Source organism: Antennarius striatus, chromosome 7 (genome assembly GCF_040054535.1).
Source record: "Antennarius striatus isolate MH-2024 chromosome 7, ASM4005453v1, whole genome shotgun sequence".
In the NCBI taxonomy this organism is placed as follows: Eukaryota; Metazoa; Chordata; class Actinopteri; order Lophiiformes; family Antennariidae; genus Antennarius; species Antennarius striatus.
In genome coordinates, this window is record NC_090782.1 from 14,966,657 (window position 1) to 14,987,189 (window position 20,533).

The window sequence follows — 20,533 nt, forward strand, 5'->3', positions numbered from 1 at the left end:
ATCTCTCCTCTGGACATGTCCAAACCATCTCAGTCTGGCCTCTCTGACTTTATCTCCAAGACCTGTAACAGTTGCTGTCCCTCTGATATACTCATTCCTGATCCTATCCATCCTGGTCACTCCCAAAGAGAACCTCAGTATCTTAATCTCTGCTACCTCCAGCTCTGTCTCCTGTCTTTCCCTCAGTGACACTGTCTCTAGACCAAATAACATCACTGGTCTCACCACAGTTTTGTACACCTTTCCTTTCATTTTAGCTGAAACTCTTCTATCACACATCACACCTGACACTTTTCTCCACCCGTTCCATCCTGCCTGTACACGCTTCTTCACCTCTTTTCCAGACTCTCCATTGCTCTGGACTGTTGACCCTAAGTACTTAAAATCCTCCTCCTTCTTGATTTCTTCTCCTTGTAACCTCACTCTTCCACTTGGGTCCCTCTCATTCACACACATGTACTCTGTCTTACTGCGGCTAACCTTCATTCCTCTCCTTTCCAGGACAAACCTCCACCTCTCTAGCTTCTTCTCCACCTGTTCCCTGCTCTCACTGAAGATCACAATGTCATCTGCAAACATCATAGTCCATGGAGATTCCTGTCTAACCTCATCTGTCAGCCTGTCCATCACCATAGCAAACAAGAAGGGGCTCAGAGCTGATCCCTGATGCAGTCTCACCTCCACCTTGAACACCCCTATCACACCTACAGAGTGTGACAGGGGAGTTCACCACTGTCTTACAGTCCTCATACATGTCCTGCACCGCTCTAACATACTTCTCTGCCACTCCAGACTTCTTCATACAATACCACAGTTCCTCTCTGGGCACCCTGTCATAAGCTTTCTCCAGATCTACAAAAACACAATGCAGCTCCCTCTGGCCTTCTCTACATCCTCAGAGCAAATACTGCATCTGTAGTACTCTTTTTTGGCATGAAACCATATTGCTGCTCACAAATGTTCACTTCTGCCCTTAGTCTAGCTTCCACTACTCTTTCCCGTAACTTCATTGTGTGGCTCATCAGCTTTATTCCTCTGTAGTTGCCACAACTCTGCACATCTCCCTTGTTCTTAAAAATGGGCACCAGCACACTTCTCCTCAACTCCTCAGGCATCTTCTCACTGTCTAAGATCCTGTTGAACAACCCAGTCAGAAACTCTACTGCCACCTCTCCTAGACACTTCCAAACCTCCACAGGTATATCATCAGGACCGACTGCCTTTCCACTCTTCATCCTCTTGAGTGCCCTCCTCACTTCATCCTGACTAATCTTTGCTACATCCTGGTCCACAACAGTCACCTCTTCTAGTCTTTGTTCTCTCTCATTTTCCACGTTCATCAACTCTTCAAAGAACTCTTTCCATCTTCCCATCACACTACTGGCACCTGTCAATAGACTTCCATCCCTATCCTTAATCACCCTAACCTGCTGCACGTCCTTCCCATCTCTATCTCTCTGTCTTGCCAACCTGTATAGATCAGTCTCTCCCTCCTTACTGTCCAACCTAGCATACGAGTCATCATAAGCTTCTTGTTTGGCCTTTGCTACCTCTACTTTCACCTTACACTGCATCGCATTGTACTCCTGTCTACTCTCCTCGGTCCTCTCAGTGTCCCACTTCCTCTTGGCTAACCTCTTTCTCTGTATACACTCCTGTACCTCGTCATTCAGCCACCAAGTCTCCTTATCTACTTTCCTTCCAGATGACACACCAAGTACTCTCCTACCTGTCTCCCTGATCACATTAGCTGTAGTTGTCCAGTCATCTGGAAGCACCTCCTGACCACCCAGAACCTGTCTTCAATCCTTCCTAAAAGTCATGCAACACTCTTCCCATCAAAGTCCAGCCAGAATTTATCCTTCTCCTCCAGCTCACATCCTACCTGTAGAGCATACCCACTAACAACGTTGAACATCACACCTTCTATTTCTAGCTTCAGACTCATCACTCTATCTGACACTCTCTTTACTTCCAGAACATTCCTAACAAACTCCTTCAAGATAACTCCTATTCCATTTCTCTTCCCATCTACACCATGACAGAACAACTTGAACCAGTGCTCCTAAACTTCTAGCCTTGCTACCTTTCCATCTGGTCTCCTGGACACACAGTATGTCTACCTTCCTCCTCTGCATCATGTCAACCAATTCTCTACCTTTTCCTGTCATAGTTCCAACATTCAACGTCCCTACTCTTAGTCCTATACTCTTGGTGTTCCTCTTATCTTTCTTCGTGCAAATGCACTTTCCTCCTCTCCTTCTTCAACCAACAGTAATCCAATTTCCACCGGTGCCCTGTAGGTCAACAGCGCCGATGGCGGTCGTTGTTAACCCGGGCCTCGACCGATCCAGTATGGAAGTCATAGGTTTGATTTGCATCTTTGATTTGCCAAAAATTTTACGCCGGATGCCCTCCTTGGCGCAACCCTCTGTATTTATCCGGGCTTGGGACCGGCACAATAAGACACTGGCTTGTGTCCTCTTGTGGCTACATTATTTCTCTGTTATAACATAAATCCTTTTAATTTGTCATGTTATGATACCCGCAGAACTCCATCAATCAAGGATCAAATGATCCAAGTGAATAAAGAAAAATAACATCAATCATAAGTTAGGACATTAACTTTGTTCAAAAGATTTTTGTCAGTGTTAAAATGGGCTTAATTACTGCATTGTGGGAATGTAGTTTTGCTAAAAGCACACTTGTGACCCATTTATTTTTAGGCTCTCAGATTTTTATGCACTAGCGGGACACATAAAATGATGTGGCGGGCCATATTTGGCCCCCGGGCCTCGAGTTTGACACGTGGGCTTTTGGGAAATTAATTATCCACTCCAACTTATCACGCACGCAAGCAGGCACGCACACACACACACACACACACACACACACACACACACACACACACACACACACACACACACACACACACACACACACACACACACACACACACACACTATGATAACCAAAGTCTTCCAACCACCCATCACATTTCATTCACTCTTAAATACCAGGTACCCTACATGTTTTACATGAAGGGTCAACACAGGTTCAGTGAAAACAATGCATTAATGCGAATATAATAATACATCTGTAATGTTGGAAGTAATCAAGGAAAAGTTTACTTTACTTGTATTTTACTTGTATGGTCTGGGGATTCAGAACCATTTTGGCGCCATACAAGTGGTCCACATTTGTTAAGCCTTCATGAAGACCAAATTTCAGTGTGCTCAGTCACCTTAATGCTAATTCATGCCCATGGCTGGATTTCAGTCATATAAATTAATAAACCAAAAACGTTTGCCAATATTGTGGATGCATATACAATCCGTGTATGCATGAATTATTTTAAACAGACTTCCCAAAAATACAGACTCTGTTTTCTGGTTCCTGGACTTGACATAGAGAATTTTGTCATACTATGTGCAGACTAACCTTCATTGTCTAAACCAGGGATTCCCAAAGTGCGGTGCGCGCACCCCCTGTGGTGCGCGAGCTGCCGCTAGGGGGTGCGTGAGTATAATGGCAGCTGAGCACCTTGAAATACATAAATAATTAAATAAATAATTTAAACACTTTTAATGGAGGATTAACAGTTTAAATATTTAAATTCATTCACGGAAAACATTTGTAATTTTCAACTAAAAAACGTTTCAGGAAAATTTTAAATTAAAATAGCAAAAAAAACAAATTCTCCTAGCTACGTGCTAGCTTGTTGTGATAGCAACAACAATAATATGCTGAAATGCATAACTGGTTGAAAACGGGCAGTCTGTCTGGGATTAAATCTGGGAGAATTGAAAGAGGACAGTATACATTGGCCACAACTGAGAGCTGTGCAGTCTACCAGGCTGAAGAAATCCAGCAGGAAAAAGAGAGTGATGATGACGAGACAGGGGAAACTTAAAATGAGGAGCACAGAACACAGAAAACTCACCCGGACATTTCATCGGGAGAAGGGGGCAAAGAACACAATGAGACTCGTACTTGAAAGAGAAAATATGATGTTGAACTTGGGCCTATGTTATTTTAATTTTTTGTGTCGGAATAGCATATTTGTTACCATTTAATAACTTACAGTTTGTTAAATAGGCCTATCTGTTACATAGTAATAACTGCTGTTCATCACTCATCTGTAGTCAGCTCGCTTGGCGACCATTTTGACTTAAAATATTATTATTGTCATTTTTATATTGTTACTATTATTCTCCCCACCGTTTCTAAAGTGAGAGATCATTAGGCCCATTATTGCACAATCTATTCTGTGTTAACAGGAGTCTATATTATTAAACTTGATACCTGTATGGCTATAAAGACAACGCCTTTTCTTTCTTTTTTTCATGTTTCGGGCATTGGGGTGCGTCAGCTAAGTCGGGAGGTAGAAGTGGGTGCGCGGACTGAAAATTTGGGAACCGCTGGTCTAAACTTTAAACATCTAGATCAAATCAATATCAATTTATTCCACATACTCGTAGTAAGTTCTCTCTCAGCTTATCCCCATGCTCTATAGCTTCTAATCTTAACCCTTTGCATCCTGTCTGTCACACTCCTCCTTTCCTTTGCTTACACTCTGTCCCCCAGCACTGCCTCTGTCATATTAATGCACAGACCTGCTTAAAGCCTGGGCCTTTATGCTGTGGCGCTGGGTAATCAGTTAACCTGATTATACCACTGATCAAATTAAATCATTTCAGTAAGTGAAAATAACAATATGAGTAATAGGTGCGGGGGTTTCGAAGCACCCCACGGTATTTGCTGTAGTCCCAGAGAGTTTTACATCTGTCCATCTTTCTGTTCCTGAAGCTGTCTCTCCTTTCCATAGTTGATGGCTCAGACCAAGCAGCTTTGATGTATTACACCACCTATAATGGTGAATTGAAGATTTGGTGTAAAAAGTGCATTATATAAGCAGATGAAAGTCTTGTTTATCGCTCATATAGGTCATTGGATATGAAAAGACAGGAATCCCCAAGTAGTTAGCTAAAACAATATTATATCGTACAGTATGTGCAACAGATGGCATATATCATAATTTTTTTATGAAGCTAATTATGATTATTGCATAAAAGAATATTCCAGATTTCCTTAGGATTTAATAGGGCTACTTATGCATAAGAACACTGTATCTCGCTGCCGTGAAAATAGCATTAGTGCCAACCCAAGGGCATATTTAAATCTCTCTTTTTCTGATTGTAGGAATCTGGTACTTATGACTGTACCAGACTTATAAAAGACATATTGTTCAGTTACAGTGGAAAAGAGATTAGATGGGAGTGAAATACTTTGAAAAACAGATCTTTTTTGAGAGCTACACTTAGCATGATGGAAAGCAGAATGCTACAGCTGGCATGACTCACCTGATAACCAATATCAGAGGCTGATCAGAGGCTCGTAGAAGTTTTTGCACCTGTGCAAATTGTTATTCATCGCTTTATCAGCCGTCGCGTGTCACAGGGAGCTGGAGCCTATCCCGATTGGCTTAGGGCGTGAGGCGGGGGAAACTCCAGACGGACGCCAGTGCACTGCGGAGCCACAGAGACGCAGACAACCACGCACACACACACTGACACCTACTGGAAATTTTTGGGGGGGGGGATTAACCTGAAGCATATTTTTTGGAGGTGGGAGGGAGCACGAGAACCCGGAGAGAACTCACGCAGACACGGGGAGAACATGCAAACTCCGCACAGAGCAGGACACGAACCCGAAACTGCCTTGCTGATCTGCGACAGCGCTACCCACTGCGGCACCGTGCCGCCACTATTAGTGCACTCCTTCAATAATATTAATTAAATTGAAAGCATGATAAATACATTATACAGTACATGATTGTTGATAATGGTGACACTGAAGCCAAATCCATAAAAGGCGAAGGAAATGACAAAAATCTGATGGAGGAGGTGAACCAGAGCTTGTGAAAGGCTTAGTTTTTGGTTCATGTTCTGTACACCAGCTGTTGCATGCAGTGGTTAAATGCAGTTTACCATCACAGCTGTCATCAGATTTTATTTTTTTTTAATTTCTCTTTCTTCCTCTTTAATTTCCTCTTACTGAATTTCTTTCGGGATTAATAACGTATCTATCCATCCATTCATCCATCCATTTATCCAACCACCATCCATCCATCCATCTATCTGAGTTGAAAGTCTTCCTGCTGTTACCAGATTTTTTTGAAGGTGTCTAAAGGTGTCTATGTTTTTTTCCCCCTTCTTTTTCCCTTTATTATTTTTTTTTATTTTCATTGTCAACATTGTCAACAATGTCTCTTGCAAAAAAGGGTGTTGTTCTTGTTTTCTGCGGTGTGGTTGGTTTTCACATCCTTAGTCATTGCTTCTAAATGCTCTACATCACAACAGTGGAGAGGACCACACCGAGCTGCCCAAATGCCAATCAAGCCTACAACTGCTGAACAAGGTGGCCTCAACTTAGGAGATTTTAAATCTTCCTTGGCATTTCCCATCTTGTCTTTCACCACATCTATATGTACATTATTTGAAGTAATCAAACACAATTTTCTCTTGTTAAGTAATGGATGAGATTGTGAAGTCTTTCAAGCAAGGACAATTATCTTCAGATTTGGTTTCATAGTTTTTTTCTTCATGTATATGTCGGTTTCAGTATATGCACCAAAATATGAATGCTTGCGTTTGCTCTGTGAGACCGAACCAGACCAATGGTTGTCACCACAGTGCAAAAGCACTATGTCTCTCATGCTGTGTAGTTTGATAATTGTAGGCCTGAATCCTAAAGCCTGCTGCTGGCAAAATCAACACAAGCATTGACATTGACTAGTGGTGTGCACAATTGTATTATTCCTGGAAAGATTTGTCATCACATTAACCCCCCCAGCACATATCATAGAAATGCAATAGCTATACCATTATGGAGAACTAGCCCTTTGGGAATTCTGGGTTGCTATCAGCTCATGTTATTGGTTGGCTTCCCCCACACACAGTTAAGCTGGCTAACCCTGAAGTAACACTCCCTCACTAAATGATCTATTTATTTTTGCATGAATACCTTTATCGACAGGGCCTTTAAGCTTCAGGGGGGAAGATGGCATCAGACTATTCATGGGGATGTGAGTGGTCAACATGCATGCCATTTGTTTGGGAAAAACTGCTGGTGTAGTGTCAGGTCATGATAGTATAGTATGTCCATGTATCGACTATAGGTGCTTCTTGTTTACTTGATCACTTTTCTTTTCTGCCTGCTCTTGCTCCTTAAGGCAGAATGAGCAAATCACTTCCTTAACTTTGTTAATCTCCAGTTCACTCTGTGTATGAATCAAGTTTAATTGCTGCAGTCGGGGTACGCATTTGTTCATCGTTGGTGTCAAAGACTGGCCTCGACAACATCAATTACATCAGATACAACACCCGGAAAGAAGGCCAGACCTACCTCTTGCAAACATATTTGTCTGACAGACACAGTCAGCTAGAAGGTTACCCATGCTCAGCCATATATTGAGGATATATTGTTATTGTCTTGCTAATGTCTTGTTTAGATGTTTTTACAGTGAAGTGTCGGGTTTGTCTTTGGTTTTCTGAGCTTCAGGGAATCTGCTATGAAGTGATTATACAAGAGTGGTACTGAATAATTAATTGAGAGGATACAGCATGGAGCCTAAATCTGTGAAAAAACCTGCACTTCTTTGAACATAACATTGAAATATTCATTGTGCTCTGCTGATATCCACAGTAATTAGAGATAACCTGTCCTGACTTTCGGTGATTTCTTCCATTCTACCACAAATGTAATTCAAGGAATCTATGCCAGCACACATGTTTTAATGATGTAATATGATCTTTAGAGAAGTATATCTGATGTCCTTCAAACACAGTATCTCTGGCCCCGTCCACACGGTGCCGGATCTTTTTGAAAACGCAACTTTTTTTGTTGCGGTTAGGCCTTCCATCCACACAAAAACACAGATATTCGGGATGAAAACCCAACTTTTTGAAAACGCTGGCCAAATTGAAGTTTTTTGTGAACGTCGGGTCTGCATTGTCGTGTGGATGCTGTACCTGCAACTTTTTCTATCCAAGGGGTGTGTCCCCTGTGATGAAAACCTCTGCTATGTCAGTTTTGTGACCCCGTCTGGAATGGACGGAGTATTGACAATATCACCATGATGTCTGCTATTTTCTAACGTATAACAGCTCCACGTCGAAGACGCATTGATAAACATGCTTGACAGTTAAATATTTGTTTGTCTGTTTCTTTCTTTATGAGTCATAAGGTTTATATATTTATTCATTCATTCATTCATTCATTCACGTTCCTCACCTAAGACGCCGACTCCAGTTTTGGGTCAGCCCGGGATGTGCTGTCTGCTGATTGGAGAACTCTGTGATGGAGGTCGTCCTCCAGGAGGAACGCCGTGAATTTCCACACGTCCCGGTCCCCTCTCCTGTCGTTCTCGGAGTTGTTCTGTTATGAATGTGTTGATCAACACACTTATGCGGTCACGTGTGAACGGAGATTTTTTAGAAAACACTGTCGTGCTGACGCAAATTTTTTTCTATGCGTTTGAAAAAGATCCAGCTACGTTACAGGAATTCCATGAAGATGCTGTCTTAAATTTGATGCAATTTGTATATGAAATATGCCAAGTATTTAAATATTTAAAATGAACAGAAAAACAACACTCAGGTTCTTAAATGTATTTACCTAACTGATGTCATTAGTAATGACAGGTGTGCATTGCCAAGATCACATCCATGGCAGCACATCCATGGTTTCATGCATGCAGCAGTACCTAATGGCAGTGCTGTACTCACTTCTGACTTGCAGCCGACAATACCACAGGCCAAACAAATGGTATCTTTCAAACAGGCATGATTTGTTATTACACTGCTCAAAATCTCATCATGAATACATAGGTGTAATATAAAGTTTTGGTTTCTTTTGCAAATTTATACAAATAGGAAAAAAGATAAATTTTTGTCCTATTCCTTTGTTTCTTATTATTCCTTTTAATATGAAATAATAACTGAACATGGCTTAGTTAGTTAGTTACTTAGATAGTTGATTACATTTACATTTATATTTAAACATCTGAGCAGGAGAGTAGGTATAATTTTCAGAATAGGTCTGCCTGTCTTTTGAAGGTAGACAAACCAAGCCTGATTTGGAATTTGCGGCTCTAAACCTGAAGATATTCTTCTAATTTCCCTTAATTTAGCACTCCCCAGGTATTGACAATATCACCATGATGTCTGCAAAGTGAACATGAGGTCATTGGCTCTCCAGATGGACAGTGACCTCTGGTGTACCTCTAGCCAGCAGTCAATCTTCTCAAAGTTGGGAGTTGCGCTTGATTCTGATACACATTACAGCTCAGAGTACTTCATTCTCAGCGCTTATCATCTCAGAATGAGTCACTCTTCTGGCTCCAGACTGTGTAGAGGTCAAACAGTTTGACCCATGGGACTAATTGAGAAAGTGAACAGGGAGTCCACATTAGAAGAACAATGACCATGGTTCAGACTACACTGTCATCTTGTAAAGTTAAGTAATTGCTCTATCATCCATGAATATTAACTGTAACTCTGGTATTTTTACTCTACTGTCCCCCTTTCTGGTATTGTATTTGCATTTAAAGCCATGTATTTACCCAGGTTAGATGAAGGGAATCATTGTCCTCCTTGATTGGATTACAGTACAATATATGGTATTAATAAGAAAGATATTCAATAGTCTGTGGCTATCTGGATGCAAAATTCTTATGCTAACTAATCCAATGTTAAATTAGTTTCTTAAACCAAATAAGTCAAGCACAAAGCCTGGTCTTTCATACATTTTATCAGTGATTCAATGTAGCCCAGAAAATGACCAGTTTACAGGTTCAAGTTTTGCATCCTCAACTGGTTTATTATCTGGCTACTGTACGCTGTTGGTTATAATTTCCCTTCTAAAGAGTGTTCACCTTTGAAGTCAAAGGTAAATAGGGATTAACAAATTCTCTGTGGTAAAGCAAACCTCTGCATAATAATGCAAAGTAGACTGTAGACTGAGATCAGTTTAATTTTCCACTTGTTTGAGGAGTTCACAAATAAGGTTTATGTTGTGTTTTATTGTAACACTAGTACATGTGAATACACATTATAATATGCATTAGGATGCAAACAATAATTTTAAAAATGCAGGCAGAAGCTAAAAAAAGATTACAAGTTATTCTTTTGTATTTATTTATTTACTTCCTCCATGGGAAAGGTTAGCTCTGTAAGTCAGAGGGCTCATGCCTTTTTTCCCCCCCTTTGTTTACACAGAGGACCTACTTCCACCTGGATTCCCCAACATTGACATGGGCCCTCAACTCAAAGTGGTGGAGCGCACTCGAACAGCCACTATGCTCTGTGCAGCCAGTGGCAACCCTGACCCAGAAATCACCTGGTACAAAGACTTCCTGCCTATTGACCCCAGTGCAAGTAATGGGAGGATCAAGCAGCTACGCTCAGGTAAGGAGAGTCCAAGGTCAACAAGTTCTTGAGTTTTTCTCTCTTCTCAACACAAGTGTTGTTTTGGCAGTAATTAACAATGTATTTTTCGTGCTTTCCAGCTATGTGACTACAGTGGTTTCCTCTAAATTGTTAGATCATGTAAGAAATTCAACAGTGTTAGTTTATTGGCAGATTCATCTGCTCCAACTGGGAATACTTAAATTGTTTTAGAAGGAACAGTTACTGCGGAGTACTGTCAGATGGAACCTGAACTTCATGAATGAAAATTCATGCTTTAGTTGTTAGTTTGCTGACAGTGCAACATGGATTGATCCAAGTGATCTGAGGGTGTTTACTCCCATATAGTTCATTGAAGTTGTTTCACAGCAAAAAATTTCTGGTCACATTCCTTCAAATCAAGAGAGGTAACCATGAAGTTATAGAGACTGACAGGTAACACCAGGGCCCTGGATTGAACCCTTATGATGATCTGGACTCAGTCAAACCCATGTGTCTGACAAATATTAAGCTGCACTATTAAGCTGCACTATTAAACATCAGATGTGCACATGTTCTGTATCACAAAGAGCTCGTGAAAAAAATCTAATTATAAACAGTGGCAGGATTGTTCATTTTCAAGTACAATTGGAGACCAGAAGGAAGCAAGACATCTGTTAATCAGTCAGAGGTTATTACTGTGCAGTAACCCTCAGACACATCTTATGAGCAGGAACCCTTTAAGTTTTGACGTTTTGTCGGTAAATTTTGGGATGTACTCCTGCTGACTTGCAGATGTATTCCCGTGATTTCAGAATGTCATTTATAAATTAATTTGCTCCCTATCGAGATTTAAATTGTCATCAGATTTGCTGCCTCATTAGAGACAATTGAAACTTTGAATTTTAAAATGTTGTTAAGTAAAACTAAATGTACAGGATTCAGTTTGATTCATACCAAGTCCATCTTTTCAGGCATTTTGTCCCGGTCACCATAAAATGGGTTTTGAGAATGTTTCTACTTACGAAATAGCTTCTCCAATAATTTACACATGAAACCACCTGCAGATACATTTTCACAAGAACAAGAGATCTTATTTGATGTGGATGCATAATTTTTAAAATTAAGTTTAAGGTAAAAGACCCTTTATTAGGCCCATGTAGGGGAGATTATTTTTATGTTTATTAAATATGTGAAACTCAAAACAATGTACACATACAACACAATGCCTTTTTGGAAACTAGAGTAACGTTGTGGATTCAACTAAACTTGAAATAGTGCATGTAAATATTACTATATTACGGCATAAGAGGATAATATTTTAAGTATTTTTAGTTAAAACATTGCAACCACAGTGGTGCTAGAATGCTGTGAATCATCATTCAAATCACTGGGTGAAAATAACAACTTGTAACATCACTTAATGAGATCAAATGATTTGCAACATCCCAGAAGTGTGCTATAGTAGACAATGACAGCAAGGCCCACATTATACTGGCACAAGTCAGTGGTGGATATTTTTTCTTGTTCCATTGATTAAACCCCACTGAGAGGCCCAGTAAAGCAAAGTCTAATTATATAGCTAATTAAGTGAAGGGCCTGGGGTGGCCTCGGGCAAAAAGGGGTAGATATTTTGAGTCGATGATTCGTCACCATGCAAAAAATCCAATGACTCTGACTTGATTTGTCCCCGCAAAAGTAAATCAACATAGACATTACTAAATACATTCTTGTGCCATTAAGTTCTGCTCCAGTTATGGCTGTAGTGAGCTGCACTAAATAATGTATCATCTTGCTAGTTATGCCTTGCAACTATTTTTGTGGTTTTGTGGTTAAATTGCGCACCAATATTTACATAGATATTTGGCTTTTAGCATTGCAAAACAAAACTAAGTTTGACTCTCTCTGGGGTGATGAAACAGTGTTTTCACATATTCCCTTTTGTTTTACCAGGCCTTTACTTAATTCCATAAATTTGTCTAGGAGTGATTTCAATTTATTTCCACTCGGAATTTCTCACCAAAAACATACAGTATATCCCTAACCAACATGCTTATGTCATTGATAGTTTTCTATCGTTCTATCAGTTAGCACAGTGCACTTTACAACATTGCATGCATACACCTGATGACACAATGCAGAGTGAATAACAGCTACCAAATATTGATCAAATAATAACAACATCCATTTACTTCACAGAAAATCTAAAAATAATTCTGGCAAAATGTGGCTAGCTCGCTGTTGATCACTGAATACAAAGTAAAATATGGGCTTTATTAAAGGGATTTTAACATTTCTGACAGAAATTTGTCCTGTTATGAGTATGAATACTTAATTGCATATATTAGTAACACATATGAACAATAAACTTATCAAGATCTTTTTTTCCATTACTATTATTGTTATTGTTGTTATTATTCGTTACAGTATTTTAAAGTTGCTAGTTTAAGACTTTTCAGAGAAATTTGAATTTTTGTAGAAAATGAGAGAGAGAAAAAAATGCTAGAGATTCTGTTTGTTTCTCAGGTACATTTGTTGCTTTTTGGGTAGAACTGGTAAGCCTGTCTGTTCATTATGGCTGGTGTTTTAACCTTTGTTTCTGTCTCACTTCTTTATCATCTGTCATAATCTGTTTCATGATTTCTCCAAATGTTTCCATATGTCCTGGCTAACTGAAACATTTCTTTTCTTTTTTTGCTGAATGTCTGTCTTTATGTGTAATGTCTATATTTGTATGGGAAACTCAAATGTGACTTGGTGCACATTGTGGAGTCTTCACTTCAACAACTTTCATTTGATTGTGACCCATAACACAAGATAAATTAGAAAAAAACAAACAAACAAAAAAAACCCAACACTAAAATAAGTAATATAAACAAACCATTAAAATTTGATTGGAAAATAAGAGGGTTTTTTTTTAAACATTTTATAGGGGAAACAGATTATTTAATATATTAAATACCTCTAATTAGAATAATAATTTGTAAATAGAATTTATGTTAAACAAGAACTAACATATAAGAGTTGAAAGTGCATTGCTCTTTCCATCTCATGGTGATTAAAGATGACACAAGAACCAACTAAATGGTAGTTCCTTTAATTCTTGCATGGTAGACGACCTCGTATTAAACTGAATTACATTGTTCTTCCCCTTTTTCTATTTACTTTCCCTGCTTTGTCATTTTCAGAAAACTTTGGTAAGTGTCTTTCAAAGCCCAATGAAGCCCACCCACTCTTTTTGAAGCAGATGGCAAAAACTACTTTCCAACATGCATGTGTGTCCCCCCCCCTTGCCACATCTTCACTTCCTTAGATTTTTTTTTATGTTTGAATTTTTTGAAAAAATGATTCCAAGAATAATATGTATGTGTATAGCCAACAGTGTTGCATGTCCTCTTAGTGAGCATAAGAATTTTACTCCAGCAATATACAGTGCTTAACCAGCTGGATTTTCATAATTGGTTGAAAATACACTGACCTCGGTTTTGACAACAAAAAATTTTGCTGTCCCAAAATAAAATTGTAAAGACACCAAAAGATTCTTGAGGTCTTACCAGGTGAAGGTCACTGCAAGTATCTGTATGGCTGAATCTTGCAACTCTAAATTGGGACTGTGTCACCCCTCTGGTCTTCATCGCTATTTTCTCTGGAAATAAGTTTCCAGTATTAAAACGGGCCGGTATGCTGAGTGACTTACATGGACCCAACTAAGGCTCCAGTGCTTATGCTAAAGGGAGAGGCTCAAGTGATACTTACATCTGGCCACATTCTGTACTCATGACTTTTTGGACTTCTTGTAAAAACATGCCCACCCACCCAAAGCTTGAGTGTATCTTACTTATAGGTTAAATTATGTGTATGTAGAAGGTAGAAAAGGAAATTGCTTTCCTTTATTTCAGTACCAAGGCTCTCATAAGGTAATGCTAGCTGTGGGGTTCAACTTTTGTCTGAAACATTTTCTGGAAAGCTAATTTAGCAACCAATCTTGATTTATGCTGATGAGAAAAAGGCCTGCATGCTCAAGCTCCCCGAGGCTATCATCTTCTCTTGTCCTCAGCACTACCACATAACCATCGTCGGTCTCCAGATTTTAGCATTTAATCTCTCTTGTAATGAAAATGCTGTATTAGCAAAAGAGGCAAGATGTATAACACAGTACACAGCTTGTCTTGTGACCCCATGCCCCTTCTATTTCACAGAGATGTTGATTGGGCTCTGTTACTCTCTACTGTGTGAGGTTAAAGATTGAACGCCAATACCTTGAACAGGCAGCGAAGAAGGGGCTACATTGGCAACAAGAGATCAGCAACACAATCACCCCCAAGCTCCTGCAAATGAATTCCCCACTTTAATCATATGGCTTTCACTACATGTAATGATGAAAAACACATGCTGGTTTGGGTTGTTCCCACCTAAAACACAATTATAATTATTTCACTGGAAGGTAGAACTTGAGTTCTTATTTGCAAGATAGCCGACTGGCTGGCTGGTTCCTCATGTGACAGACCATGCTGTGCTGGCGGGGCAGTGATATTTCCATCAGTCCCCTGCGGAGCTCCTCTAGAGGTGTGGAGGGTAGCTTGACATTTCTCCCCAATTCCCTGCGGCTGCAGACCCCAGGCTTTTGCTGCCTTGTCAGCCAGAACAGATTATTTAGAAACCAAGGAGACAGTACCCCCATTTACCCAGCCTGATCAGGGAAGGCCTGTTGCACGTTTAGCCTACCCCAAAGTTCTGTATAAATGCACTGAAGGCATAATGGGGGACTTTGTTGCTCCGCTTCAGAGACTGCAGTAGAGGTATCAACAGTGCCAAATTGGGCATTTGTAGAAATGTGAGCCAGGAAGGCAGGACAACGGTGGGACATTTTTATTATGTGTGCAACCCACAAGTGAATGACTCTAAAAGCAGCTATTAGCAGTTAGCAGCTAACTCAAGAAGGCGTAAAATTAACTGAAGATATATTCCGATTAGAAGGATGAGGAGAGGAGCAGGGGATGAACCACCACAAAACAGGGACAGTGTGAAGCAGTGTGCACACGTGGAAATAGCAGCCAGGTTCTTCCTGGAGACATGCTATGACATGACCAGGATCCCAGATGAGTGTCTGATAAGGTCAGGCAGATGCCCAGTGGAGGGTGGCTAGACTTTGACACTCACATAACCCCATCCGATTCCCACAGATGGGCAACATCTCTGGCCAGATTGCCTCTTCCCAAACTAAATCCTTCAATAATATTTTAATATATTCAGAGGGTTGTTTAACAAAACAGATGTGGTGTTCTGTGGAGCAAATAATTAAGCATTTGATAATGCGAGGTCAGCAGTCTGTTTAGATATATTTAGGTTATTGTTATCATAAGCCGATTCACCCCAGGTCGACCAAAGCTTAAAGCGACGGCTTATGGACATTAAGTCATGTGGCAGTATTACAGTTGGACCTGGCATTGGAATTGAATACAAGCCTCTTGACCTAGCCTCTGTGATCAGATTCTTGGCTCAGTTTTATTCTCTTCATGCTTTATTATTGCAAAATTAGAAGCTCCAATGACCTATGTCACTCGATTCATTTTTCAATTAGTTGCACAGTGTCTGTCACCCTTCTTCTGTTTCTGTTCATCTTTTGTTATTGTGTTGTTTAACAGGTACATGTGTACCGGCCGTCCCTTTAACAAACCTGCCTTGTTAACCTTATCCTAGCTTTAACCTCAACTAACCTTTAACTAGTAACCCCTTCACCCTTTGACTAAAATTTCATCACAGCTAAAGCATAAATACACCGACAGCTTCTGCAGCCTCTAATCAAACTCTAACTCTATAACAATGTAACCTTCCCAGATCCCCTTTTCCCTTTGTGTTGTGATTAACTATGATTATGTGGTTTCTAAAATCATCACAGAAAGATTAAATTGCCATTGTTGTTTTGCCTGGTTTGTCAATGACACAAGACTATCACAGTGGCAATTCTGTGAAAATAACACACAGTTTATGGGCAATTAAGTCTTGATTTATAATTATCAACACTGCAAGTGAGAATTAAAAAACAATAAGAGTTAAAAACTTGTAAGAAATGCACACTATCAATTAAAAAATATTCCAAGGTAAACTTTGATTCAAAATATATTACTAGAATTTGTAAGTATATACAGTAGAAACTCTAAGGAAAGAAATTTAACATATTAAATACATTGCAAACCAGGCAGAATGTAAAACTTAATTATAACTTTCCATCTGCTGGTATTACAAAGGCTACTTCTGTATGGAGTTTGAATGACAATCCGAGCTGAAGGTTTTGAAACACAAACTAAATTCATGGCATGCATTACTGGGTTATGTTTTGTTTTGTTTTTTAACTGAAAGAGGTAGGCCTATGGTTTGGGGAGCTCAACAGGTTGTTCAGTTCTTCTACTGGACCAACGCTGTAAAGCAGAAGATTAGCTAGAAAGCAGAAAAAATAGAAAGTAGCCAGTGGAAGTGGTTTGGGCTTCTAAGAAAGATACCTCTTGGGGGCATTCTTACAGAAGTCGAACTGGGAAGAGTCCCCAGGGTAAACCCAGGTTCAATTGTCATCTGTTTTTGGAGTGCCTTGAGACTACGCCAGGAGGTGATCAAATGTTGCTGGAATTAGAAATATTTGGATTATGCTGCTTAGCCTACTATCAACTGAAAAATTTTCAACTTGCAAAAAATTGTGTGGACATAAAGGGGCTATGCCTTTACTGTTATTTTAATGAGCAATGGTCACCACTGGCCCCCACTCCTGTGCTTGGAGGCAATCCAAGGTTAATTTATAGTAGGCACCTTTGCAGAAGCCCTTCTGGGATTTTCAGGTTACTGCCAAGGGCATGTTAAGTCATCTTTATTTTAAAGATAGACAGAAAGGAATGGAAAAACAGAAAAACTAGAAAGTTAAGCCGGAGTTAAGCTTGCTTCTGTCAGAAAACTAAAAGCTCTGCCTACAAGGAATGCATTTTACTTAAAGTAGCAACTCAATATTTTATTGTCCCTAATCGGACAATGGCTTGCAGTCAGGCATATAACACAATACAGATTAACAGTAAACAAAGAACAAAGACACGTATGACTTTCAATCATGAAGAATTTAAAAAACCCAGAAGATTGAATGACTGGAGAGAAGAGATGAAGCTTACGGCTTAAATGTCTTTCACAGTTAAGCAGGTTTATGACATTTTCGATGATGAAGAACTTCAGTCTGTTTAATTTAACACGGGGTTGCTTCAAGATAAAGTCTAATTTTTTATTCAATGAGTTCATTTGTTTCTTCCATAATAAAAGAAACCCAGCATCAGATTGTGGAACGTTAATAATTTCACTTCAGGTTCATTTGGGTTTAAGAGACTTTTTGCAAGACATGTCAATATAAGGTCACACCTTTCTTTCTTTACTTTGTCACCCTAACCTTCAGCCATGATTTAACACATGCCAAGACTCAGTTGTGTTCTGTCTTAACTTGTCCAAGGCCAGCAGAAGGGACAAAAGAGAAAGTGATAAGACAAAGGAATAGGCAAGTCATTTTAACCCCTCATATTCCTTTGTAATACCAGCAACACACAAATAAAGAATCTTCAAAAGTTTTTTAAGAGAACACCCAATGGTTTTATAATCTACTTCCAGTGAGTCACCTTCCAACACAAATAACTCTTCTAAATAATACTAACATTAACATTGAACTAAACTGATGTGTTGTGTCTTCGTTTTTGTGTCTCCTCCAGAGGGTACCCCGATTCGAGGTAAGATGTTTAACCAACATGACAACAAAAAGCAGAGAAAGGCTTTAACTAACACTAAATCAAACATAACTGCACCTAACTCCACCCAACTGAATTAAGGGGGATATCACGTCTGCTCTTTCTCTTTAAAATTATAACTTTTTATGTCCACTAACATTAATATATCATCTGTGTTTGGGTTCTGTGAGTTCTGTTTGTGAGTGTAATTGTATATGTTCTCCATGTCATTATTGATGTGCAGTTCTTCCACCTCTATCATTGTTCAGTGTCTGGTATCTTTTTACATCCTCAACATCAAGTGTCAATAAAATACTGAGAAATTTCCATTTTTTTTAATGCAGGATTGTGTTGTTTGAAAGTAGAGGGTGAAGATTAAAAAGGAGTTTGTTTTTTTCTTTATGCCTCTGGAATTTAAATGGTTGTGTGTTGTGAATATGGAACGAAAGAATAGGCAGCCAGTGATAGTAAGTTGGGGGATGGCGATCTTATTTGCTGGGGCCAAGGAATTGAATAAACTGTTCTATGCATTATAAGCTACTTTTTCCCTGCTTTGATGATCTCCATCAGCAACAGATAAATAGCTTAAACTAGTGCAATGCCCATACTTTCATGAGCAGTAAATGAAAATAATCTTTGTATGTTTAAGAAATTTCCCCTTGTAAATTAGTTTTGACAGAATTTGGCATGAGATATTTGATAAACAGTACTGCAATCGGTTGCAGAGGGATGTTTTGGCTGGTTCTATGATTGGATGGACACCTACGTGATTTCTTCCTTTTTCCAAGAACAGCAACATGTAACCAGTTTTACCATCACAAAAACAATTATTGTAATGTAGGATATCAGGAGGATATCAAAGTAAGAAAGGAACGTCACCAATTGATTCCTGTTTGCTAAACAATCGTTTTGTCAAATATTTTTTCCTCTCCCTATTCTTAATTTCAATGGTAACCTTTCACATTTAAACATGAACCAAGTTATGATGCTAAGGGGTTCACTCTCACTTGATTGTCATGTTTCAGCATGTTTGTTATCAAATGTTTTTATTTCACAGGGCTAGCAGGTAAGTGAATATCTCAGTTTGTCATGTTTGACCTTGTACTCATAGAAACAAGATCAACACTGTAAGTTTTATGTTTACGAAAGGGATGATTTATTTAACAATACCTAAGACAATTACAGTGGTACCGATACTCACGAAATTAATTGGTTCTGCACATAAGTAGAAAACTACGTAAGTAGTTACGCGTTTTCCATGCAAATGCCCTAATCTGTTCCAAGCCCACAAAAATTCCAACATAAATGTTTTATGAAGCATAAAAATGTAGCAAAACATGTAATAAATACATGTTACGATTAGATTATTACACAATAATTGAGAGTTTTGCATAACGTAAAAAACAAAGAATAGAGTAAAGAATAATAATGACGGTCATTTACCTTTTAATAGCTGTCCTCATTGTTTTTTGCCCTCTTTGGTTCATGCGCTCCTATCTCACGATGCTGAACAACAGAGTGAATTCCAGTCCTCCTTTTGAACTTCTCCAACCACCCACGCAATGTCTTAAACTCCTTAAACTTTGTTTTGTTTTAATAACGTGGCGATTGTAAATGCATTTCGGCCATATTCTTTGGCGAGATCATGGGATGCCAGGAACATACGTAATAGGTAATAGCCAATGGCAGAGCAGCTATGAGAATGTTGCGTTCAGGAACCTGTGGGAGATTCGAGTATCAGCCTATACTGTGTTTTTACATTACACAAGTCAAAATTTCCTTCGTAAGTAGAGGCAATATTTTCCTGCTGAGAAATTTCATATGTAGAAAATTTCGGAAGTAGAGACATTCGTAAGTAGAGGTATCACTGTAGATAAATGTCCTCCATCCTTAACCATTTCATACATGACAGAAATTTCTAAAGTATCATGTTTTTGATGTATTTATGATTCAAATGAGATTTCAGAGAAATCAGATTTTTTTTTTTTTACTATTTTAAAGCCATCACTCATGAGGAATGTCAAAACCAGCTCTTCTTGCATCGCTTTGTTTGACTAAGGTCTCATAAATCATATTGTGGTGAACAAAAACAATTTTGACTTATAAACTTAGCATTTGCATAATGAGATAAACAGTCTACAAAAGGCAATTTCTTCCAGCCATGTTACCACATACTGACACCAAATCACTGTCAGGAGTGAGTGGTGCTTTTGTAGAGAAGAAATGAATGTCAACGGCTCTGGAGAGAGATGCAAATGTAATTGAGATCAAGGTGTCTGATGGGGGCGCAGATTGTTTGTTTTCAAAGGTGCATGTCCACACTAATGCCAACATGAG

General features: G+C 39.2%; 1 protein-coding gene across 3 annotated transcripts in view; it reads left to right on the forward strand.

The window, feature by feature from the left end:
* The window catches only part of ptprsa (protein tyrosine phosphatase receptor type Sa), a 236,302-nt gene that overhangs the window by 134,622 nt on the left and 81,147 nt on the right, over positions 1 to 20,533 (forward strand). For all 3 annotated transcript variants that reach the window (XM_068320339.1, XM_068320340.1, XM_068320341.1), the window contains exon 6: positions 10,281 to 10,469. In XM_068320339.1, the coding sequence (XP_068176440.1) occupies positions 10,281 to 10,469 (189 nt within the window). The remainder of the gene's footprint in view (positions 1 to 10,280; positions 10,470 to 20,533) is intronic.